Here is an 18260-nt window from a genome sequence, read left to right on the forward strand (position 1 = left end):
TGTCTTATCCTATAGCACCTGTACTAGTCATACACAGTATATATATATACACCCCGCACTGATATATACTGCCTTATCCTATAGCACCTGTACTAGTCATACACAGCATGTATATACACCCTGCACTGATATATAATGTCTTATCCTATAGCACCTGTACTAGTCATACACAGCATATATATACTCCCTGCACTGATATATACTGCCTTATCCTATAGCACCTGTACTAGTCATACACAGTATATATATATATACACCCCGCACTGATATATACTGCCTTATCCTATAGCACCTGTACTAGTCATACACAGCATGTATATACACCCTGCACTGATATATAATGTCTTATCCTATAGCACCTGTACTAGTCATACACAGTATATATATATATACACCCCGCACTGATATATACTGCCTTATCCTATAGCACCTGTACTAGTCATACACAGCATGTATATACACCCTGCACTGATATATAATGTCTTATCCTATAGCACCTGTACTAGTCATACACAGCGTGTATATACAGCCCACACTGATATATAATGTCTTATCCTATAGCACCTGTACTAGTCATACACAGCATGTATATACACCCTGCACTGATATATAATGTCTTACCCTATAGCACCTGTACTAGTCATACACAGCGTGTATATACACCCCACACTGATATACAATGTATCATATACACATATTTACAGTCATTAAGTGCTGATATACCACATACACTTCGCATAATGAGAGATATAGCTGTGCTATGAGGATAAACGATAACAGTCATGTATGGCAGGTATATGCACCCTGCACTGATAAATAATAGCTCCGATACATCAGATCCAAAGAAGTTACACATTAGTCATGTACATTACATACACAGCATCGATATAATAGTCGTATGGGAAATGTATGTACACACATCAGTAGCATACATATAATAATGTTACAGACCAGACACTGCTGATAGATATATGTATTAGTAATATCATATACACCAACCATGTATAATGAGTCATAAAACCCCATACAGCAGTGATACACAGCACACAAGTCATAATTACACATCACACAATAATGGCACTTATTACACAGACATATACAATAATACACAGCAGTCAGACAATAGTTATATAGAATATGCTGGTGAAATAGTGCACAACACATATATAATATATACACAAACCTCAGCGATACAAAAGCAACATAATACACCGCTGGTATAATACTGCAACTACAGTAGTGATACAATAATAACAACACAGCTGACATAACAGCAATCAATATCAGAGATATAACACAGCTGATATAATATATCACACATATATAAAGCAATAACATAATATCACAGGAGAGATATAACAGCAGTCATAATTAGACATATAAAACACACACAGCTGATAACACATCACACAGCAAACAATACTACACAGCAGTGATATAATAAGACATGAAACACATCACACACAGAAGATATAATATCACACATGTACAGCAGTGATACAGTAATACACACGCAGCAGATATATAACACAGCAAATATATCACACATACACAGTAGACAAGCAATATAACACAACAGTGATATAATAACATCACACAGAGCTGACATAATAACATGTACAGCAGTGATACAATAATACACACGCAGCAGATATAACACATCACACATACACAGGAGTGACAGAATAACACATCACACACATATATAATAACACAGCAAATATATCACACATACACAGTAGACAAGCAATATAACACAGCAGTGATATAACATCACACAGAGCTGACATAATAACATGTACAGCAGTGATACAATAATACACACGCAGCAGATATAACACATCACACATACACAGCAGTGATAGAATAACACATCACACACATATATAATAACACAGCAAATATATCACACATACACAGTAGACAAGTAATATAACACAGCAGTGGTATAATAACACATGACACAGAGCTGACATATGATAACACACATGTACAGCAGTGATACAATAATACACACAGCAGATATAATAAAAACACATCACACAAACACAGCAGTGATATAACACATCACATACAGCTGACATAATATAACAACACATCACACTGATGACATAATATAACAGCAGACATCTAATATCACACATACACTGCAGATATAATATCACACATATAATATACACAGCAATGATATAATTGCATGACACACAGCAGATATATAATGTAACACATCAGTGATACAATAACACATCACAAGCAGACAGATAATATCACACATATAATATACACAGCAGTGATATAATTACATCACACACAGCAGATATATAATATCACACATCAGTGATACAATAACAGGACACGTCCCACGCCCGCACAGCAGTGCCGTACAGCGCTCCACTCCCTCAGCCTCTGTTCACACAGTTGCGGTAGCGCCCGGCCGCTGTGTGAGAACTTGTGTGAGGACGGCGGGCTGCTCACCTGTCTAGTCACCGCGCTCGGCTCCCAGCGGGGCGTCAGGCCGTACTCACTCTCCCGGCGAGATGGTGACGATGACGACGCCCGCCCTCCGTGCCCGGCTCGCCCCCAGCGTCTCCCCCGCCGCTCACATCCCAGCCTGACTCGTCTTTGTCTCTCTCCCAACCGCCATGTTGACACTCAGCCACCGCGCAGCTCCTCAGCCGAACGGCCGCGGCGGGACTCTGGGAGTTGTAGTTCCCGACACCGCTGGCTTCTCCCCGGGGAGCTTGAAGGGGAGCGCATGGACAGGACTACACCTCCCAGAATCCTGAGCGAGGCAGACATAACAACCCCGCCCACCTGGTGTGATAGACTGGAGAAGACAGCGCAGAGAGGAGAGAGAGAGAGAGGTGCGAGGCAGAGAAGCGACGTCTGGTTACGTCACCGTGACGTCACGCAGAGGAGCGCCGGACTACACTTCCCGGCAGGCTGCGCGCGGCCAGGAAAAGGGATCTCCACAATGAAGCTGGTGAGGAGCTCGTGTGATAAATGTGTCTTCTATATATTCCGTACATTGTGCGCCCGCGGCGGGGACTACAACTCCCAGCATGACCTGAGAGAGCTGTAGTACTCCCAGGGCATGTACCGAACCCTCAGCTGTGAGACTTGTCCGCAGCTTTTCTTTCTCTAGATACAAACTGTTCTAACACGTCTCTTCCCGGGAAAGCTGGGTCATTCCCGCATCACCAATGCCTAATGGAGGCAGCCATCACCCATCTTTCCCTGCCTCCTGATTGTCCACTTGTGTGCTGCCATATTGCAGCAGAAGACAGATGCTGGGTGACTTCTCTGTAGCCACATTGGTCGTCACCCAGCTTTCCCAGGATCTGAAAGGAAAAGGATAACTCAGAGAGCTATGTTACTGTAGGCTGGTAGTCTTCTACTGTTTACAATGTGGCCACATAACAAGACTAATCCATTCAGGACTCTAGGAAAGCTGGGTGACCTCTTTTTGGAGGAATGGCAGCCACATTGGTTGTCACTCAGCTTTCCCAGAATCTGAATGGAGGACTGTTCTTTATGTTTGACAGTATGGCTACAGGACAGCTCTGATCCATTGAGGACTCTAGGAAAGCTGGGTGACCTCTTTTTGGAGGAATGGCAGTCTCATTTGTTGTCACCCAGCTTTCCCTGGATCTGAAAGGAAGAGGATAACTCAAAGGCTTCCGTTTCGGGGAAGGTTCTCTACCTCAGGGAATTGGCCTGTTTAACCCTTTGGCAGCCTTCCCCTTTAATGGCTGTGTGACAGGTTATCCGTTCAGGACTCTAGTAAAGCTGGGTGACCTCTTTTGGAGTAATGTCAACCACATAGATCAACACCCAGCTATCCCGGGATCTGAATGGAGGATTATTCTTTATGTTGGGGAATTTGTCTGATTAACCCTTTGGAAGCTTCCCTTTTACAGTATGGCTGTATGACAGGTGTGATCCATGCTGGACTCTAGGAAAGCAGGGTGACCAATAGGTGGTGACCCGGCTTTGCCGGGGTTGTTCTTCATGTTGAGGTATTGGCCTGGTTAACCCTTTGGTGGCCATCCCCCTTTTACAGTAGCAAAGTGACCAATCCGTGCAGGACTCTAGGAAAGTTGAGCGACCCCTTTTTGGAGTAACGACGCATGTATTGGTCATTACCCAGCTTTTCTAGGATCAGAGAAATAGAAAATGTTTCAAAAACTTGCTCCGTGTGGGGATCCTTTAGCAGCTGTCACCGTTAAGAGGGCATCTTGTGTCTTTTAGAGGGATGGCAGCCACATAGATCGTCACCCAGCTTTCCCAGGATCTGAAAGGAAGAGGCTGACTTGAAGGCTTCTGTTTCATGGAGGTTCTTCATGTCGGGGTATTGGCCACTTTGGCAGCCTTCCCCTACAGTATGGCCACATTACAGGAAAGCTTGGTGATTCCTAAAGTGTCACTCGGCTTTCCCAGGATCTGATAGGAGGGTCTTTCTTCATGCTGACCCTTTGGTAGCCTTCCATCTTTTTACAGTTTAGTGCACAACTATAGGAAAGCTGGGTGACCTCTTTTTGAAGTAATGGTGTATGTATAAGGCATCACCCATCTTTCCTAGGATCAGAAAAGTGGAGAATGATTCACGTGTCGACCTTATAGCAGGCCTCACCATTAAGAGGGTATCTTGTGGCCGAGCAATACAATTTTTGATGCATGGTTTGATCTGGAGACTACTACTCCCACCCTCCTCTTCTTTTCCAGTACTGCCTCTCCGGGCATCCCACGTTGCCCTGTAACATCCTCAAGTTCAAGTCTACCACCATCATGCTGGACTGCGGCCTGGACATGACCTCCGCCCTCAGCTTCCTCCCCCTGCCTCTGGTGCATAGGTAAGTCAGGAGCCCAGGAAAGCTGGGTGCTCCCACTATCATGTTCCTGGGTAGCAGTTATATATACCTTCCACTATTACACAACTTTCCTAGACTCCTGAGTAGCAGGTCTGTCTAGTAACTTCTAGCATTACTTGGCAGACTTCACATTCAGGTGTTTGGGAAAGCTGGGAGATAACCAGTACAGTAGATCCTATAATGGCCTCTATCACACAGCTTTCCTATACTCCTACATGGAAAGTTTAACAAGTAAGATAAGCAGGGGATGATGTTTAGGAGTCTGAGAGAGTTGGGTGACACTCAGTATGACACATATATATCACACAACTTTCTTAGACTCCTGAATAGCAAGTCTGACTAGGAAGATAGAACTCTTTACATTCTATGTTTCATATAATGTTTAGGAAAAGCTGGGTGATAAACAAAGCAGTAGATAGTGCGAGTTTTATTATCACTCAACTTTCCTAGACTCCTGAATAGCAAGTCTAACAAGTAAAGAAGGAAGGTAAAATATTGAAGAGTTTGAAAAAGCTGGGTGACAATCAGTATGTCAGTGATATACCTCCATCTATCGCAAAATTCAATCTTCTACACTCAATATATTCAGGAGTCTGGAAAAGTTGGGTGCCAGCCAGTACAGCAGATGCTATAGATCCAACTATCAGACAACTTTCTTAGACTCCTGAAGTCTGACTAGTAAAATACACTTCAGCTTTCTATGGTAGATATTACGTTCAGGAGTTTAGGAAAGTTGGGTGCACACCAACATGTGCACACAGCTTTTATAGGCTTCTGAATGGCAAGTTTGATGTATCTCTGTTTAACAAAGGTAAAGTCTAAGAAAGCTGGGATACAGTGATTATGTGTTTAGCCAACACTCTCACCCAGCTTACCTAGACTCCTGACTAGTGAGGTGTGTATTCCAGCTTTACTAACCTTTGATGATATTTAGGGGTCTAGGAAAGCTGGGTACAGCAGTTGTTATAGTTCCCATTATCACACAGCTTTCCCACACTCCTAAACAGCAAGTCTTGGTACTAAGAAGCATCTCCAATTTAAAGGTAAATTTCACATTCAGGAATCTGGGAAAGCTGTGTCTCGGCCAATGCAGCAGATGACCAACACCCACTAGGACACAGCCTTGCTAGATTTCTAGTTGACAAGGCATATTTCACATTCAGGAGTCTGAAAAAGCTGGAAAATAGCAATGACTTTGATTTTTTTCCCATTTGGCCTATCACAGAACTTTCCTGGGGCCCTGCATGGCAATACAGATTATCAAAGAGATATACAATTCTGGACACCAGACTTATTGTGTCCTGGTCTTGAAGGAGTTAACACCCATATTCCTAGACTTCTGAATATTCAATCTATAGTTGCCTGAGGGGGTTATCACAAATCTTTTCTGGAGTCCTGAATGGAACCCATAATTAACTGAGTCCGGGAAAGCTGGGTGACAGCTAACTGTCCCAGAAACCTGAATGGAAATTCTGTCGCCTGACCTTATGTATTGCTTTATTAGAGTTCATATTCAGGAAATTTGGAAAGCCGGGTGTCAATCTGTGTTATCATACAGCTAGGCATAACCCTGAATGACAACTATATCAAGTGAGATATGCCATGCAGGAATGTGGGAAAGCAGAGTGACGAACAGTGTGACTGCTGGGTTATTACACAGCTTTACCAGAACCCTGAATAACAAGTATATCCACAGACCCATGCCATGCAGCAATGTGGGAAAGCTAAGTGATGTTCAGTATGACTGCTGCTTTATCACACAGCTTTACCAGAACCCTGAATTACATATATCCAGAGACTGATATCATGCAGGAATGTGTGAAAGCTGAGTGGCTATCAGTATGACTGCTGCTTTATCACACAGCTTTACCAGAACCCCAAATTACATATATCCAGAGACTGATTTCATGCAGGAAAATGGGAAAGCTGAGTGACTATCAGTTTGACTGCTGGGTTATCACACTGCTTTACCAGAGCCCCGAGACTGATATCATGCAGGATTGTGGGAAAGCTGAGTGACGATCAGTACGACTACTGGGCTATCACACAGCTTTACCAGAACCCTGAATTACATATATTCAGAGACCGATATCATAAAGGAATGTGGGAAAGCTGAGTGACGATCAGTATGACTGCTGGGTTATCACACAACTTTACCAGAACTCTGAATGACATATTCATCCAGAGACTGATATCCTGCAGGATTGTGGTAAAGCTAAGTGACGATCCGTATGACTTCTGGGTTATCACTAGAGATGAGCGAGCACTAAAATGCTCGGGTACTCGTTATTCGAGACGAACTTTTCCCGATGCTCGAGTGCTCGTCTCGAATAACGAGCCCCATTGAAGTCAATGGGAGACTCGAGCATTTTTTAAGGGGACCAAGGCTCTGCACAGGGAAGCTTGGCCAAACACCTGGGAACCTCAGAAAAGGATGGAAACACCACGGAAATGGACAGGAAACAGCAGGGGCAGCATGCATGGATGCCTCTGAGGCTGCTTAATCGCACCATTATGCCAAAATTATGGGCAACAGCATGGCCATGACAGAGTGACCGAATGAGGCTAGATAGCATCTAAAACATCCAATAATTGACCCTGACACTATAGGGGACGGCATGCAGAGGCAGCGGCAGCAGGCTAGAGAGTGTCATGGCGACATACCCTAAATGGACTCAGGCTTCAAACCAATGGGTGGCAGAGAGGAACCAAAGGAGGTGAGCAAGAAGCGCTCAAATAATATTGGTAAATGATAAAAGTTTGCCAGTATATTTTGTGGATTACACAGCAGGGTGGCGACAAAGTTAACAAGTTTGATGTGGAATCCATGAAAACAACCCAAAATTCTGCCTGACACAGCTCGTTTGATTAGGGGACCATGTATGGAGGCAGCTATATGGACGACTTTTGGAGGCAGCTATATGGACGACTTTTGGAGGCAGCTATATGGACGACTTTTGGAGGCAGCTATATGGACGACTTTTGGAGGCAGCTATGGCGATGACGTGTGGAGGTAGCAATGGAGACAATTTAATTTGGATAGTGCCTGTATGTGGCAGTCCAAAAAAGTTTTCAAACCAGAGGAGCAGGTAGCTGGTCCTCCAGAAAAATTGAATAGATTGAGTGCCTGTATGTGGCACTCCCAAAAATTGCTTAAAACAGAGGACCGGGTAGGTGGCCCTCCAGAAAAATTAAATACATAGAGTACTATAGCTAGAGCCAGTTGGCCCTGGCAAAAAATAGCCAGTTTCCTCTGCTTTAGTGTACAAAGAGGAGGAGAAGGAGGACAATGAGGAGGAGGAGGAGTGCATAAATTATTCAAGTTGAGCTTCCTTCACCTGGTGGAGAATGAAAATCCGGAGAAATCCAGGCTTTATTCATCTTGATAAGCGTCAGCCTGTCAGCGCTGTCAGTTGACAGGCGTGTACGCTTATCGGTGATGATGCCACCAGCTGCACTGAAAACCCGCTCGGACAACACGCTAGCGGCAGGGCAGGCAAGAACCTCCAAGGCGTACAGCGCCAGTTCGTGCCACATGTCCAGCTTTGAAACCCAGTAGTTGTAGGGAGCTGTGTGATCATTTAGGACGATGGTATGGTCAGCTACGTACTCCCTCACCATCTTTCTGTAAAGATCAGCCCTACTCTGCCGAGACTGGGGACAGGTGACAGTGTCTTGCTGGGGTGACATAAAGCTGGCAAAGGCCTTGTAAAGCGTACCCTTGCCAGTGCGGGACAAGCTGCCTGCTCGCCTACTCTCCCTCGCTACTTGTCCCGCAGAACTACGCACTCTGCCGCTAGCGCTGTCAGAAGGGAAATACTGTTTCAGCTTGTGCACCAGGGCCTGCTGGTATTCATGCATTCTCACACTCCTTTCCTCTCTCCTCTTCTTCTGCCCATACACGCTGAACAGTGAAGGACTGAACAATGGTCCCCTCTTCTGTGTCGCTAACATTCTCCTCCTCTTCCTCCTCATCCTCCTCCACCTCCTCCGATATGCGCTGAGAAACAGACCTGAGGGTGCTTTGGCTATGAACAAGGGAATCTTCTTCCCCCGTCTCTTGTGACGAGCGCAAAGCTTCCGACTTCATGCTGATCAGAGAGTTTTTCAACAGGCCAAGCAGCGGGATGGTGAGGCTGATGATGGCGGCATCGCCACTGACCATCTGTGTTGACTCCTCGAAGTTACTCAGCACCTGACAGATATCAGACATCCACGTCCACTCCTCATTGTAGACTTGAGGAAGCTGACTGACCTGACTACCAGTTCTGGTGGAAGTTGACATCTGGCAGTCTACAATCGCTCTGCGCTGCTGGTAAATTCTGGATAACATGGTTAATGTTGAATTCCTCCTCGTGGGCACGTCGCACAACAGTCGGTGAGCGGGCAGTTGGAGGCGGCGCTGCGCTGCCCTGAGAGTGGCAGCATCTGTGCTGGACTTCCTGAAATGCGCACAGATGCGGCGCACCTTCGTAAGCAAATCAGACAGATTGGGGTATGTCTTGAGGAAACGCTGAACTATCAGATTTAACACATGGGCCAGGCATGGCACATGTGTCAGTCTGCCGAGTTGCAGAGCCGCCACCAGGTTACGGCCGTTGTCACACACAACCATGCCTGGCTTCAGGTTCAGCGGTGCCAGCCACAGATCAGTCTGCGCCGCGATGCCCTGTAATAGCTCTTGGGCGGTGTGCCTTTTATCGCCTAGGCTCAGCAGTTTGAGCACCGCCTGCTGTCGCTTAGCGATGGCACTGCTGCTGTGCCTAGAGCTACCGACTGATGGCGCCATGCCCACGGATGGTAATTCGGAGGAGGAGGAGGTGGAGGAGGGGTGGGAGGAGGAGGAGGCATAGTAGGCCTGAAACACCTGGACCGAGGTAGGCCCCGCAATCCTCGGCGTCGGCAGTATATGAGCAGCCCCAGGGTCAGACTCGGTCCCAGCCTCCACCAAGTTAACCCAATGTGCCGTCAGCGATATATAGTGGCCCTGCCCGGCAGCACTCGTCCACGTGTCCGTGGTCAGGTGGACCTTGTCAGAAACGGCGTTGGTCAGGGCACGGATGATGTTCTCTGACACATGCTTGTGCAGGGCTGGGACGGCACATCGGGAAAAGTAGTGGCGGCTGGGGACCAAATACCGAGGGGCGGCCTCCGCCATGAGGTTTCGAAAGGCCTCGGTCTCTACTAGCCTATAGGGCAGCATCTCCAGGCTAAGCAACTTGGAGATGTGGACGTTGAGGGCTTGGGCGTGTGGGTGGGTTTCACTATACTTCCTTTTGCGCTCCAGCGTCTGGGGTATGGAGAGCTGAACACTGGTGGATGCTGTGGAGGATCGTGGAGGCGAAGATGGGGTTTTCGCACGGGAGGTGTTTGGGCCGTGGTCGGTCCTGGGCAGGGGGCTGACTAGCAGATGACACAGGGGAAGGAGCAGTGGTGTGCCCGGCCGGAGGTGAACGGGCTTGGTGCCATTGAGTGGGGTGTTTAGCATTCATATTCCTGCGCATACTGGTGGTAGTTAAGCTAGTAGTGGTGGAACCCCTGCTGATCCTGGCGTGGCACAGGTTGCACACCACAGTCCGTCGGTCATCCGGTGGTCATCATCACCCACAGACTGCGACCGAAAACAGTTCCTCAGAGTATGCCGGTTCAAATGCCAAATTTTGCTGGGAGGGGGCAGACTGGGGGGGAGGAGGCTGAGGTGGAGGAGCCGGAGGAGTGCTGATTTCGGTGACATGGGTGGACTGCGTGGAAGACTGACTGGTGGACAAATGGCTAGAAGCATTGTCCGCAATCCACAACATCACCTCTTCGCACTGTTCTGGCCTCAACAGTGCTCTACCACGAGTCCCAGTAACTTCAGACATGAACCTAGGGAGTGTAGCTCTGCGGCGTTCCCCTGCTCCCTCATCAGCAGGTGGTGTCTCGCCCCGCCCAGGACCACGGCCTCTGACCCCTGCAGTAGTTGGTCCACGCCCTCGTCCTCTACCCCTAGCCCTCGGGTTAAACATTTTCAAAATTAAAGTGTAAACTGTAAATTTTTTTTTTTTTTTTTTTTTTTATAAACAAAACAATGCTACCCTATTGCTATGGCTAGTTTCTAACCTACACTGACAGCACACAACTGGATTTTGTGCTGTGCCTGATGACTTTGAGTTATAAAAAAAAATAAAAGTAAAAAAAAAAAAAATCAGCAGACTGTGCCTAATTCAATCAAACCCCTAATAAATTGTCCCACTTTGGTGTTTGAGGTGGATATGTGTGTCACTAAGAGCTAAATATAACGTTCACAAGTCCCCCTGCAAATTCCTCACAATATGGTACTAGCTGCAAATAAAAAAAAAAAAAGTAGAACGTTATTGTAGCCCTAAGAAGGGCTGTTGGGTTGTTGTAGAATCACTCCTGCCTAACAGTAAGCTAATAGAACACCCTAACGCTTTCCCTGAGCAGCAGCAGCTCTCTCCCTAGCGGCATCCAGACACAGAATGATCCGAGCAGCGCAGGCAGGGGCTAGTCTATCCCAGGGTCACCTGATCTGGCCAGCCAACCACTGCTATCGACGTGTAAGGGTACCACGTCATGCTGGGTGGAGTGCAGAGTCTCCTGGCTTGTGATTGGCTCTGTTTCTGGCCGCCAAAAATCACAACGGCGGGAGATGCCATTTTCTCGAGCTGGCGAAGTATTCGTCCGAGCAATGAGCAGTTACGAGTACGCTAATGCTCGAACGAGCATCAAGCTCGGACGAGTGTGTTCGCTCATCTCTAGTTATCACACATCTTTACCAGAACCCTGAATGACAAGTATATTTAGAGACTGATATCAAGCAGGAATGTGGGAAAGTTGAATTACGATCAGTATAACTGCTTGGTTATCACACAGCTTTGCCCGAACCCTGAGTGAATTATGTATCCAGAGACTAATATCATGCAGGATTATGGGAAAGCTGAGTGACAATCATTATGACTGTTGGGTTATCACACAGCTGTAACAAAGCCCTGAGACCCGATATCATGCAGAAATGTGGGAAAGCTGTGTGACGATAAGAATGATTGCTGGGTTATCACACAGCTTTACCAGAACCCTGAATGACAAGTATATCCAGAGACTGATATCATGCAGGAATGTGGGAAAGCTGAGTGACAATCAGTATGACTGTTGGGTCATCACACAGCTTTACCAGAACCCTGAATGACAAGTATATGCAGAGACTTGTAAGATGCAAGACTGTGGGAAACCTGCCATTCTAGTTACCACACAGCTTTCCCAGAGCCCTAAGTGGAAAATTTTACGTGAAAGCTGGAAAGCTGGGTGGCCATCTGACTAGATTAGAGGAGATTTAGCAGCGTTTTTGGTGTCACCGTCCCTCTTAGATCCATCCTGCCGGTGTCAGCCGCTAAGCGGTGATCAATCACCTTCATCCCGACTGTAAGTGACAGTGTCTGCCGCTCCAGACACAGGTGACTGATTTAATACCGGAGGACGGCGCCAATTAACCCTTCAATTAACGCCACCTTATAACGTACCACGGCGTATCCGGGGTGTAAATCCATAGAAATCAGGGAACAAGATCTGCCTCCTACTCCAGTCACCTCCAAAGCTGCATTCAAAACTACACTGGAAACCAGTGGAGCTGTGCATTGTGGGAGCTTAGGTCACATGTCTGACTAATGGCCATTTGTTTCCATAAGGGTGGGCGCAGCTTCGGATGTGACTGGAGTAGAACAAATTATACGTCCTGTATCTTCAATCATATTTATTGAATATTTCATTCTTCATATATTTCCCCCCCCAGCACTCGTCTTTCCAAACTGCCCGGATGGATCTCCAAGGATGGAAATTCCCAGTTTGAAAAGGTAAGGAAGCCATATTGTAGGGTCCTGAAATACTCTGTGCTGCTGTGGACCCTGCTTCTTGTACCATGTGACCCTTTCTCTGTGACATCCATCAAATTCAGCACAAACCGTCTCCTGAAATCCTCTGTGCTGCTGTGTGTGCTCTGCTTCTTGTACCATGTGACCCTTTCTCTGTGACATCCATCAAATTCAGCACAAACCGTCTCCTGAAATCCTCTGTGCTGCTGTGTGTGCTCTGCTTCTTGTACCATGTGACCCTTTCTCTGTGACATCCATCAAATTCAGCACAAACCATCTCCTGAAATCCTCTGTGCTGCTGTGTGCCCCTCTTCTTCTACCCTTACTCTGTGACATCCATCAAAAACAATCCATTCCTTAAACACTCTTAAGCTAAAGTCTGTTCCTCTGAAATCCTCTGTGCTGCTGTGTGTGCCCACATTTGGTGGCGGTGTCTTGTGTCCCCGCAGGAGCTGAAGGATTGCTCAGGACGTGTCTTTGTGGACTCTGTGCCCGAGTTCTGTCTCCCAGAAGTGAGTAATGTGAGCTGAGTAACAGCTGAGGGTCTGTCGCAATTGCATCCAATTCTCTATTCCCACAAATCTCTCTGTTGATATCGTTTGTGGCAATGTATCACCGGAGATAAAAATATACCAGGCTTTACATTATTCAGTCTATGTAATCCTCTGCAAGGTTTGTTACAATGTATCGGCACAGGTGAAATGTATCCAATTTCAACAGATTTAAATTTCCTTGGGAAATAAACAGGAAGGTTCCTATTCACTGACAGCAAGCAGGAATGACATTTGCCTAATCAGCCTATTAGAGATCTTATTCTATGACGGTTAACCCTTTAACCCCTTTAAATCTATGTTGTGCAAATTGGGGGCAGTCATTGGGGGGGTCTGTGACCTGCAGTTGACTTGCTGCACCCGGGGGGGTCGTGGTAGCCCTGGGCTATGGGCAGGCCTGTAGCACGGTGTATATACAGGGTGACCTTGCAGGGTGGCGCGGCTGGCACAGGGAGAGGCCCTGCAGACGTGTTTAATATTCTGCTCTTTGCTCTCAGACGCAGCTCATAGATCTGTCTACTGTAGATGTGATCCTCATCTCTAACTATCACTGTATGATGGCGCTGCCGTACATCACCGAGCACACCGGCTTCACCGGCACCGTCTACGCCACAGAGCCCACCGTCCAGATCGGCAGGTAACTCCTCTCCTGAAATACTCAGCCATAATGCTGTAACACTTTCACACTCCCATACAAAATCACTCCATGCATACATCTCCTGAAATACTCTGCGCTGCTGGAGACCAGGCTCCTGATTATGACCTCCCAGAATAACAGATCACTCCACTCCTGTAATACTCTGTGCTGCTGAGACCTCTGCTCCTTCCATTAGGTCTGCACCTCTCCTGTAATACTCTGTGCTGCTGAGGCCTCTGCTCCTCCCATTAGGTCTGCACCTCTCCTGTAATACTCTGTGCTGCTGAGGCCTCTGCTCCTTCCATTAGGTCTGCACCTCTCCTGTAATACTCTGTGCTGCTGAGCCCTCTGCTCCTTCCATTAGGTCTGCACCTCTCCTGTAATACTCTGTGCTGCTGAGGCCTCTGCTCCTTCCATTAGGTCTGCACCTCTCCTGAAATACTCTGTGCTGCTGAGGCCTCTGCTCCTTCCATTAGGTCTGCACCTCTCCTGTAATACTCTGTGCTGCTGAGGCCTCTGCTCCTTCCATTAGGTCTGCACCTCTCCTGTAATACTCTGTGCTGCTGAGGGCTCTGCTCCTCCCATTAGGTCTGCACCTCTCCTGTAATACTCTGTGCTGCTGAGGGCTCTGCTCCTCCCATTAGGTCTGCACCTCTCCTGTAATACTCTGTGCTGCTGAGGCCTCTGCTCCTCCCATTAGGTCTGCACCTCTCCTGTAATACTCTGTGCTGCTGAGGCCTCTGCTCCTTCCATTAGGTCTGCACCTCTCCTGTAATACTCTGTGCTGCTGAGGCCTCTGCTCCTCCCATTAGGTCTGCACCTCTCCTGTAATACTCTGTGCTGCTGAGACCTCTGCTCCTCCCATTAGGTCTGCACCTCTCCTGTAATACTCTGTGCTGCTGAGGCCTCTGCTCCTTCCATTAGGTCTGCACCTCTCCTGTAATACTCTGTGCTGCTGAGGCCTCTGCTCCTTCCATTAGGTCTGCACCTCTCCTGTAATACTCTGTGCTGCTGAGGCCTCTGCTCCTTCCATTAGGTCTGCACCTCTCCTGTAATACTCTGCGCTGCTGAGGCCTCTGCTCCTTCCATTAGGTCTGCACCTCTCCTGTAATACTCTGTGCTGCTGAGGCCTCTGCTCCTTCCATTAGGTCTGCACCTCTCCTGTAATACTTTGTGCTGCTGAGGCCTCTGCTCCTTCCATTAGGTCTGCACCTCTCCTGTAATACTCTGTGCTGCTGAGGCCTCTGCTCCTTCCATTAGGTCTGCACCTCTCCTGTAATACTCTGTGCTGCTGAGGCCTCTGCTCCTTCCATTAGGTCTGCACCTCTCCTGTAATACTCTGCGCTGCTGAGGCCTCTGCTCCTCCCATTAGGTCTGCACCTCTCCTGTAATACTCTGTGCTGCTGAGGGCTCTGCTCCTTCCATTAGGTCTGCACCTCTCCTGTAATACTCTGTGCTGCTGAGGCCTCTGCTCCTTCCATTAGGTCTGCACCTCTCCTGTAATACTCTGTGCTGCTGAGCCCTCTGCTCCTCCCATTAGGTCTGCACCTCTCCTGTAATACTCTGTGCTGCTGAGGCCTCTGCTCCTCCCATTAGGTCTGCACCTCTCCTGTAATACTCTGTGCTGCTGAGGCCTCTGCTCCTTCCATTAGGTCTGCACCTCTCCTGTAATACTCTGTGCTGCTGAGACCTCTGCTCCTCCCATTAGGTCTGCACCTCTCCTGTAATACTCTGTGCTGCTGAGGGCTCTGCTCCTCCCATTAGGTCTGCACCTCTCCTGTAATACTCTGTGCTGCTGAGGACTCTGCTCCTTCCATTAGGTCTGCACCTCTCCTGAAATACTCTGTGCTGCTGAGGACTCTGCTCCTTCCATTAGGTCTGCACCTCTCCTGTAATACTCTGTGCTGCTGAGGGCTCTGCTCCTTCCATTAGGTCTGCACCTCTCCTGTAATACTCTGTGCTGCTGAGGCCTCTGCTCCTCCCATTAGGTCTGCACCTCTCCTGTAATACTCTGTGCTGCTGAGGCCTCTGCTCCTCCCATTAGGTCTGCACCTCTCCTGTAATACTCTGCGCTGCTGAGGGCTCTGCTCCTTCCATTAGGTCTGCACCTCTCCTGTAATACTCTGTGCTGCTGAGGGCTCTGCTCCTCCCATTAGGTCTGCACCTCTCCTGTAATACTCTGTGCTGCTGAGGACTCTGCTCCTTCCATTAGGTCTGCACCTCTCCTGAAATACTCTGTGCTGCTGAGGGCTCTGCTCCTTCCATTAGGTCTGCACCTCTCCTGAAATACTCTGTGCTGCTGAGGGCTCTGCTCCTCCCATTAGGTCTGCACCTCTCCTGTAATACTCTGTGCTGCTGAGACCTCTGCTCCTCCCATTAGGTCTGCACCTCTCCTGTAATACTCTGTGCTGCCGAGGGCTCTGCTCCTCCCATTAGGTCTGCACCACTCCTGTAATACTCTGTGCTGCTGAGGGCTCTGCTCCTTCCATTAGGTCTGCACCTCTCCTGTAATACTCTGTGCTGCTGAGGCCTCTGCTCCTTCCATTAGGTCTGCACCTCTCCTGTAATACTCTGTGCTGCTGAGGCCTCTGCTCCTCCCATTAGGTCTGCACCTCTCCTGTAATACTCTGTGCTGCTGAGGCCTCTGCTCCTCCCATTAGGTCTGCACCTCTCCTGTAATACTCTGCGCTGCTGAGGGCTCTGCTCCTTCCATTAGGTCTGCACCTCTCCTGTAATACTCTGTGCTGCTGAGGGCTCTGCTCCTCCCATTAGGTCTGCACCTCTCCTGTAATACTCTGTGCTGCTGAGGACTCTGCTCCTTCCATTAGGTCTGCACCTCTCCTGAAATACTCTGTGCTGCTGAGGGCTCTGCTCCTTCCATTAGGTCTGCACCTCTCCTGTAATACTCTGCGCTGCTGAGGGCTCTGCTCCTTCCATTAGGTCTGCACCTCTCCTGTAATACTCTGTGCTGCTGAGGGCTCTGCTCCTCCCATTAGGTCTGCACCTCTCCTGTAATACTCTGTGCTGCTGAGACCTCTGCTCCTTCCATTAGGTCTGCACCTCTCCTGAAATACTCTGTGCTGCTGAGGGCTCTGCTCCTTCCATTAGGTCTGCACCTCTCCTGTAATACTCTGCGCTGCTGAGGGCTCTGCTCCTTCCATTAGGTCTGCACCTCTCCTGTAATACTCTGTGCTGCTGAGGGCTCTGCTCCTCCCATTAGGTCTGCACCTCTCCTGTAATACTCTGTGCTGCTGAGACCTCTGCTCCTCCCATTAGGTCTGCACCTCTCCTGTAATACTCTGTGCTGCCGAGGGCTCTGCTCCTCCCATTAGGTCTGCACCACTCCTGTAATACTCTGTGCTGCTGAGGGCTCTGCTCCTTCCATTAGGTCTGCACCTCTCCTGTAATACTCTGTGCTGCTGAGGCCTCTGCTCCTTCCATTAGGTCTGCACCTCTCCTGTAATACTCTGTGCTGCTGAGGCCTCTGCTCCTTCCATTAGGTCTGCACCTCTCCTGAAATACTCTGTGCTGCTGAGGCCTCTGCTCCTTCCATTAGGTCTGCACCTCTCCTGTAATACTCTGTGCTGCTGAGGCCTCTGCTCCTTCCATTAGGTCTGCACCTCTCCTGTAATACTCTGTGCTGCTGAGGGCTCTGCTCCTCCCATTAGGTCTGCACCTCTCCTGTAATACTCTGTGCTGCTGAGGGCTCTGCTCCTCCCATTAGGTCTGCACCTCTCCTGTAATACTCTGTGCTGCTGAGGACTCTGCTCCTTCCATTAGGTCTGCACCTCTCCTGAAATACTCTGTGCTGCTGAGGGCTCTGCTCCTTCCATTAGGTCTGCACCTCTCCTGAAATACTCTGTGCTGCTGAGGGCTCTGCTCCTCCCATTAGGTCTGCACCTCTCCTGTAATACTCTGTGCTGCTGAGACCTCTGCTCCTCCCATTAGGTCTGCACCTCTCCTGTAATACTCTGTGCTGCCGAGGGCTCTGCTCCTCCCATTAGGTCTGCACCACTCCTGTAATACTCTGTGCTGCTGAGGGCTCTGCTCCTTCCATTAGGTCTGCACCTCTCCTGTAATACTCTGTGCTGCTGAGGCCTCTGCTCCTTCCATTAGGTCTGCACCTCTCCTGTAATACTCTGTGCTGCTGAGGGCTCTGCTCCTTCCATTAGGTCTGCACCTCTCCTGTAATACTCTGCGCTGCTGAGGGCTCTGCTCCTTCCATTAGGTCTGCACCTCTCCTGTAATACTCTGTGCTGCTGAGGGCTCTGCTCCTCCCATTAGGTCTGCACCTCTCCTGTAATACTCTGTGCTGCTGAGACCTCTGCTCCTC

At 48.4% G+C, this 18260-nt stretch overlaps 2 protein-coding genes across 6 annotated transcripts in view; one reads left to right on the plus strand and one right to left on the minus strand.

Annotated features, from left to right (window-relative positions):
• HMBOX1 (homeobox containing 1) overlaps positions 1–2837 on the minus strand; it is a 54522-nt gene extending 51685 nt beyond the window's left edge. For 3 of the 5 annotated variants that reach the window (XM_072143832.1, XM_072143831.1, XM_072143830.1), the window contains exon 1: positions 2476–2837. The gene's annotated coding sequence lies outside the window, so the exon portion shown is untranslated. The remainder of the gene's footprint in view (positions 1–2475) is intronic. The other 2 variants (XM_072143829.1, XM_072143834.1) reach the window with 1 other exon arrangement.
• INTS9 (integrator complex subunit 9) overlaps positions 2485–18260 on the plus strand; it is a 36607-nt gene continuing 20831 nt past the window's right edge. Inside the window, exons 1-5 of the mRNA XM_072143828.1 lie at positions 2485–2983; positions 4726–4853; positions 12661–12721; positions 13189–13251; positions 13788–13927. Of these exons, the coding sequence (XP_071999929.1) occupies positions 2756–2983; positions 4726–4853; positions 12661–12721; positions 13189–13251; positions 13788–13927 (620 nt within the window). The 5' untranslated portion in view covers positions 2485–2755. The remainder of the gene's footprint in view (positions 2984–4725; positions 4854–12660; positions 12722–13188; positions 13252–13787; positions 13928–18260) is intronic.

Source organism: Engystomops pustulosus, chromosome 3 (genome assembly GCF_040894005.1).
Source record: "Engystomops pustulosus chromosome 3, aEngPut4.maternal, whole genome shotgun sequence".
Lineage (NCBI taxonomy): Eukaryota > Metazoa > Chordata > Amphibia > Anura > Leptodactylidae > Engystomops > Engystomops pustulosus.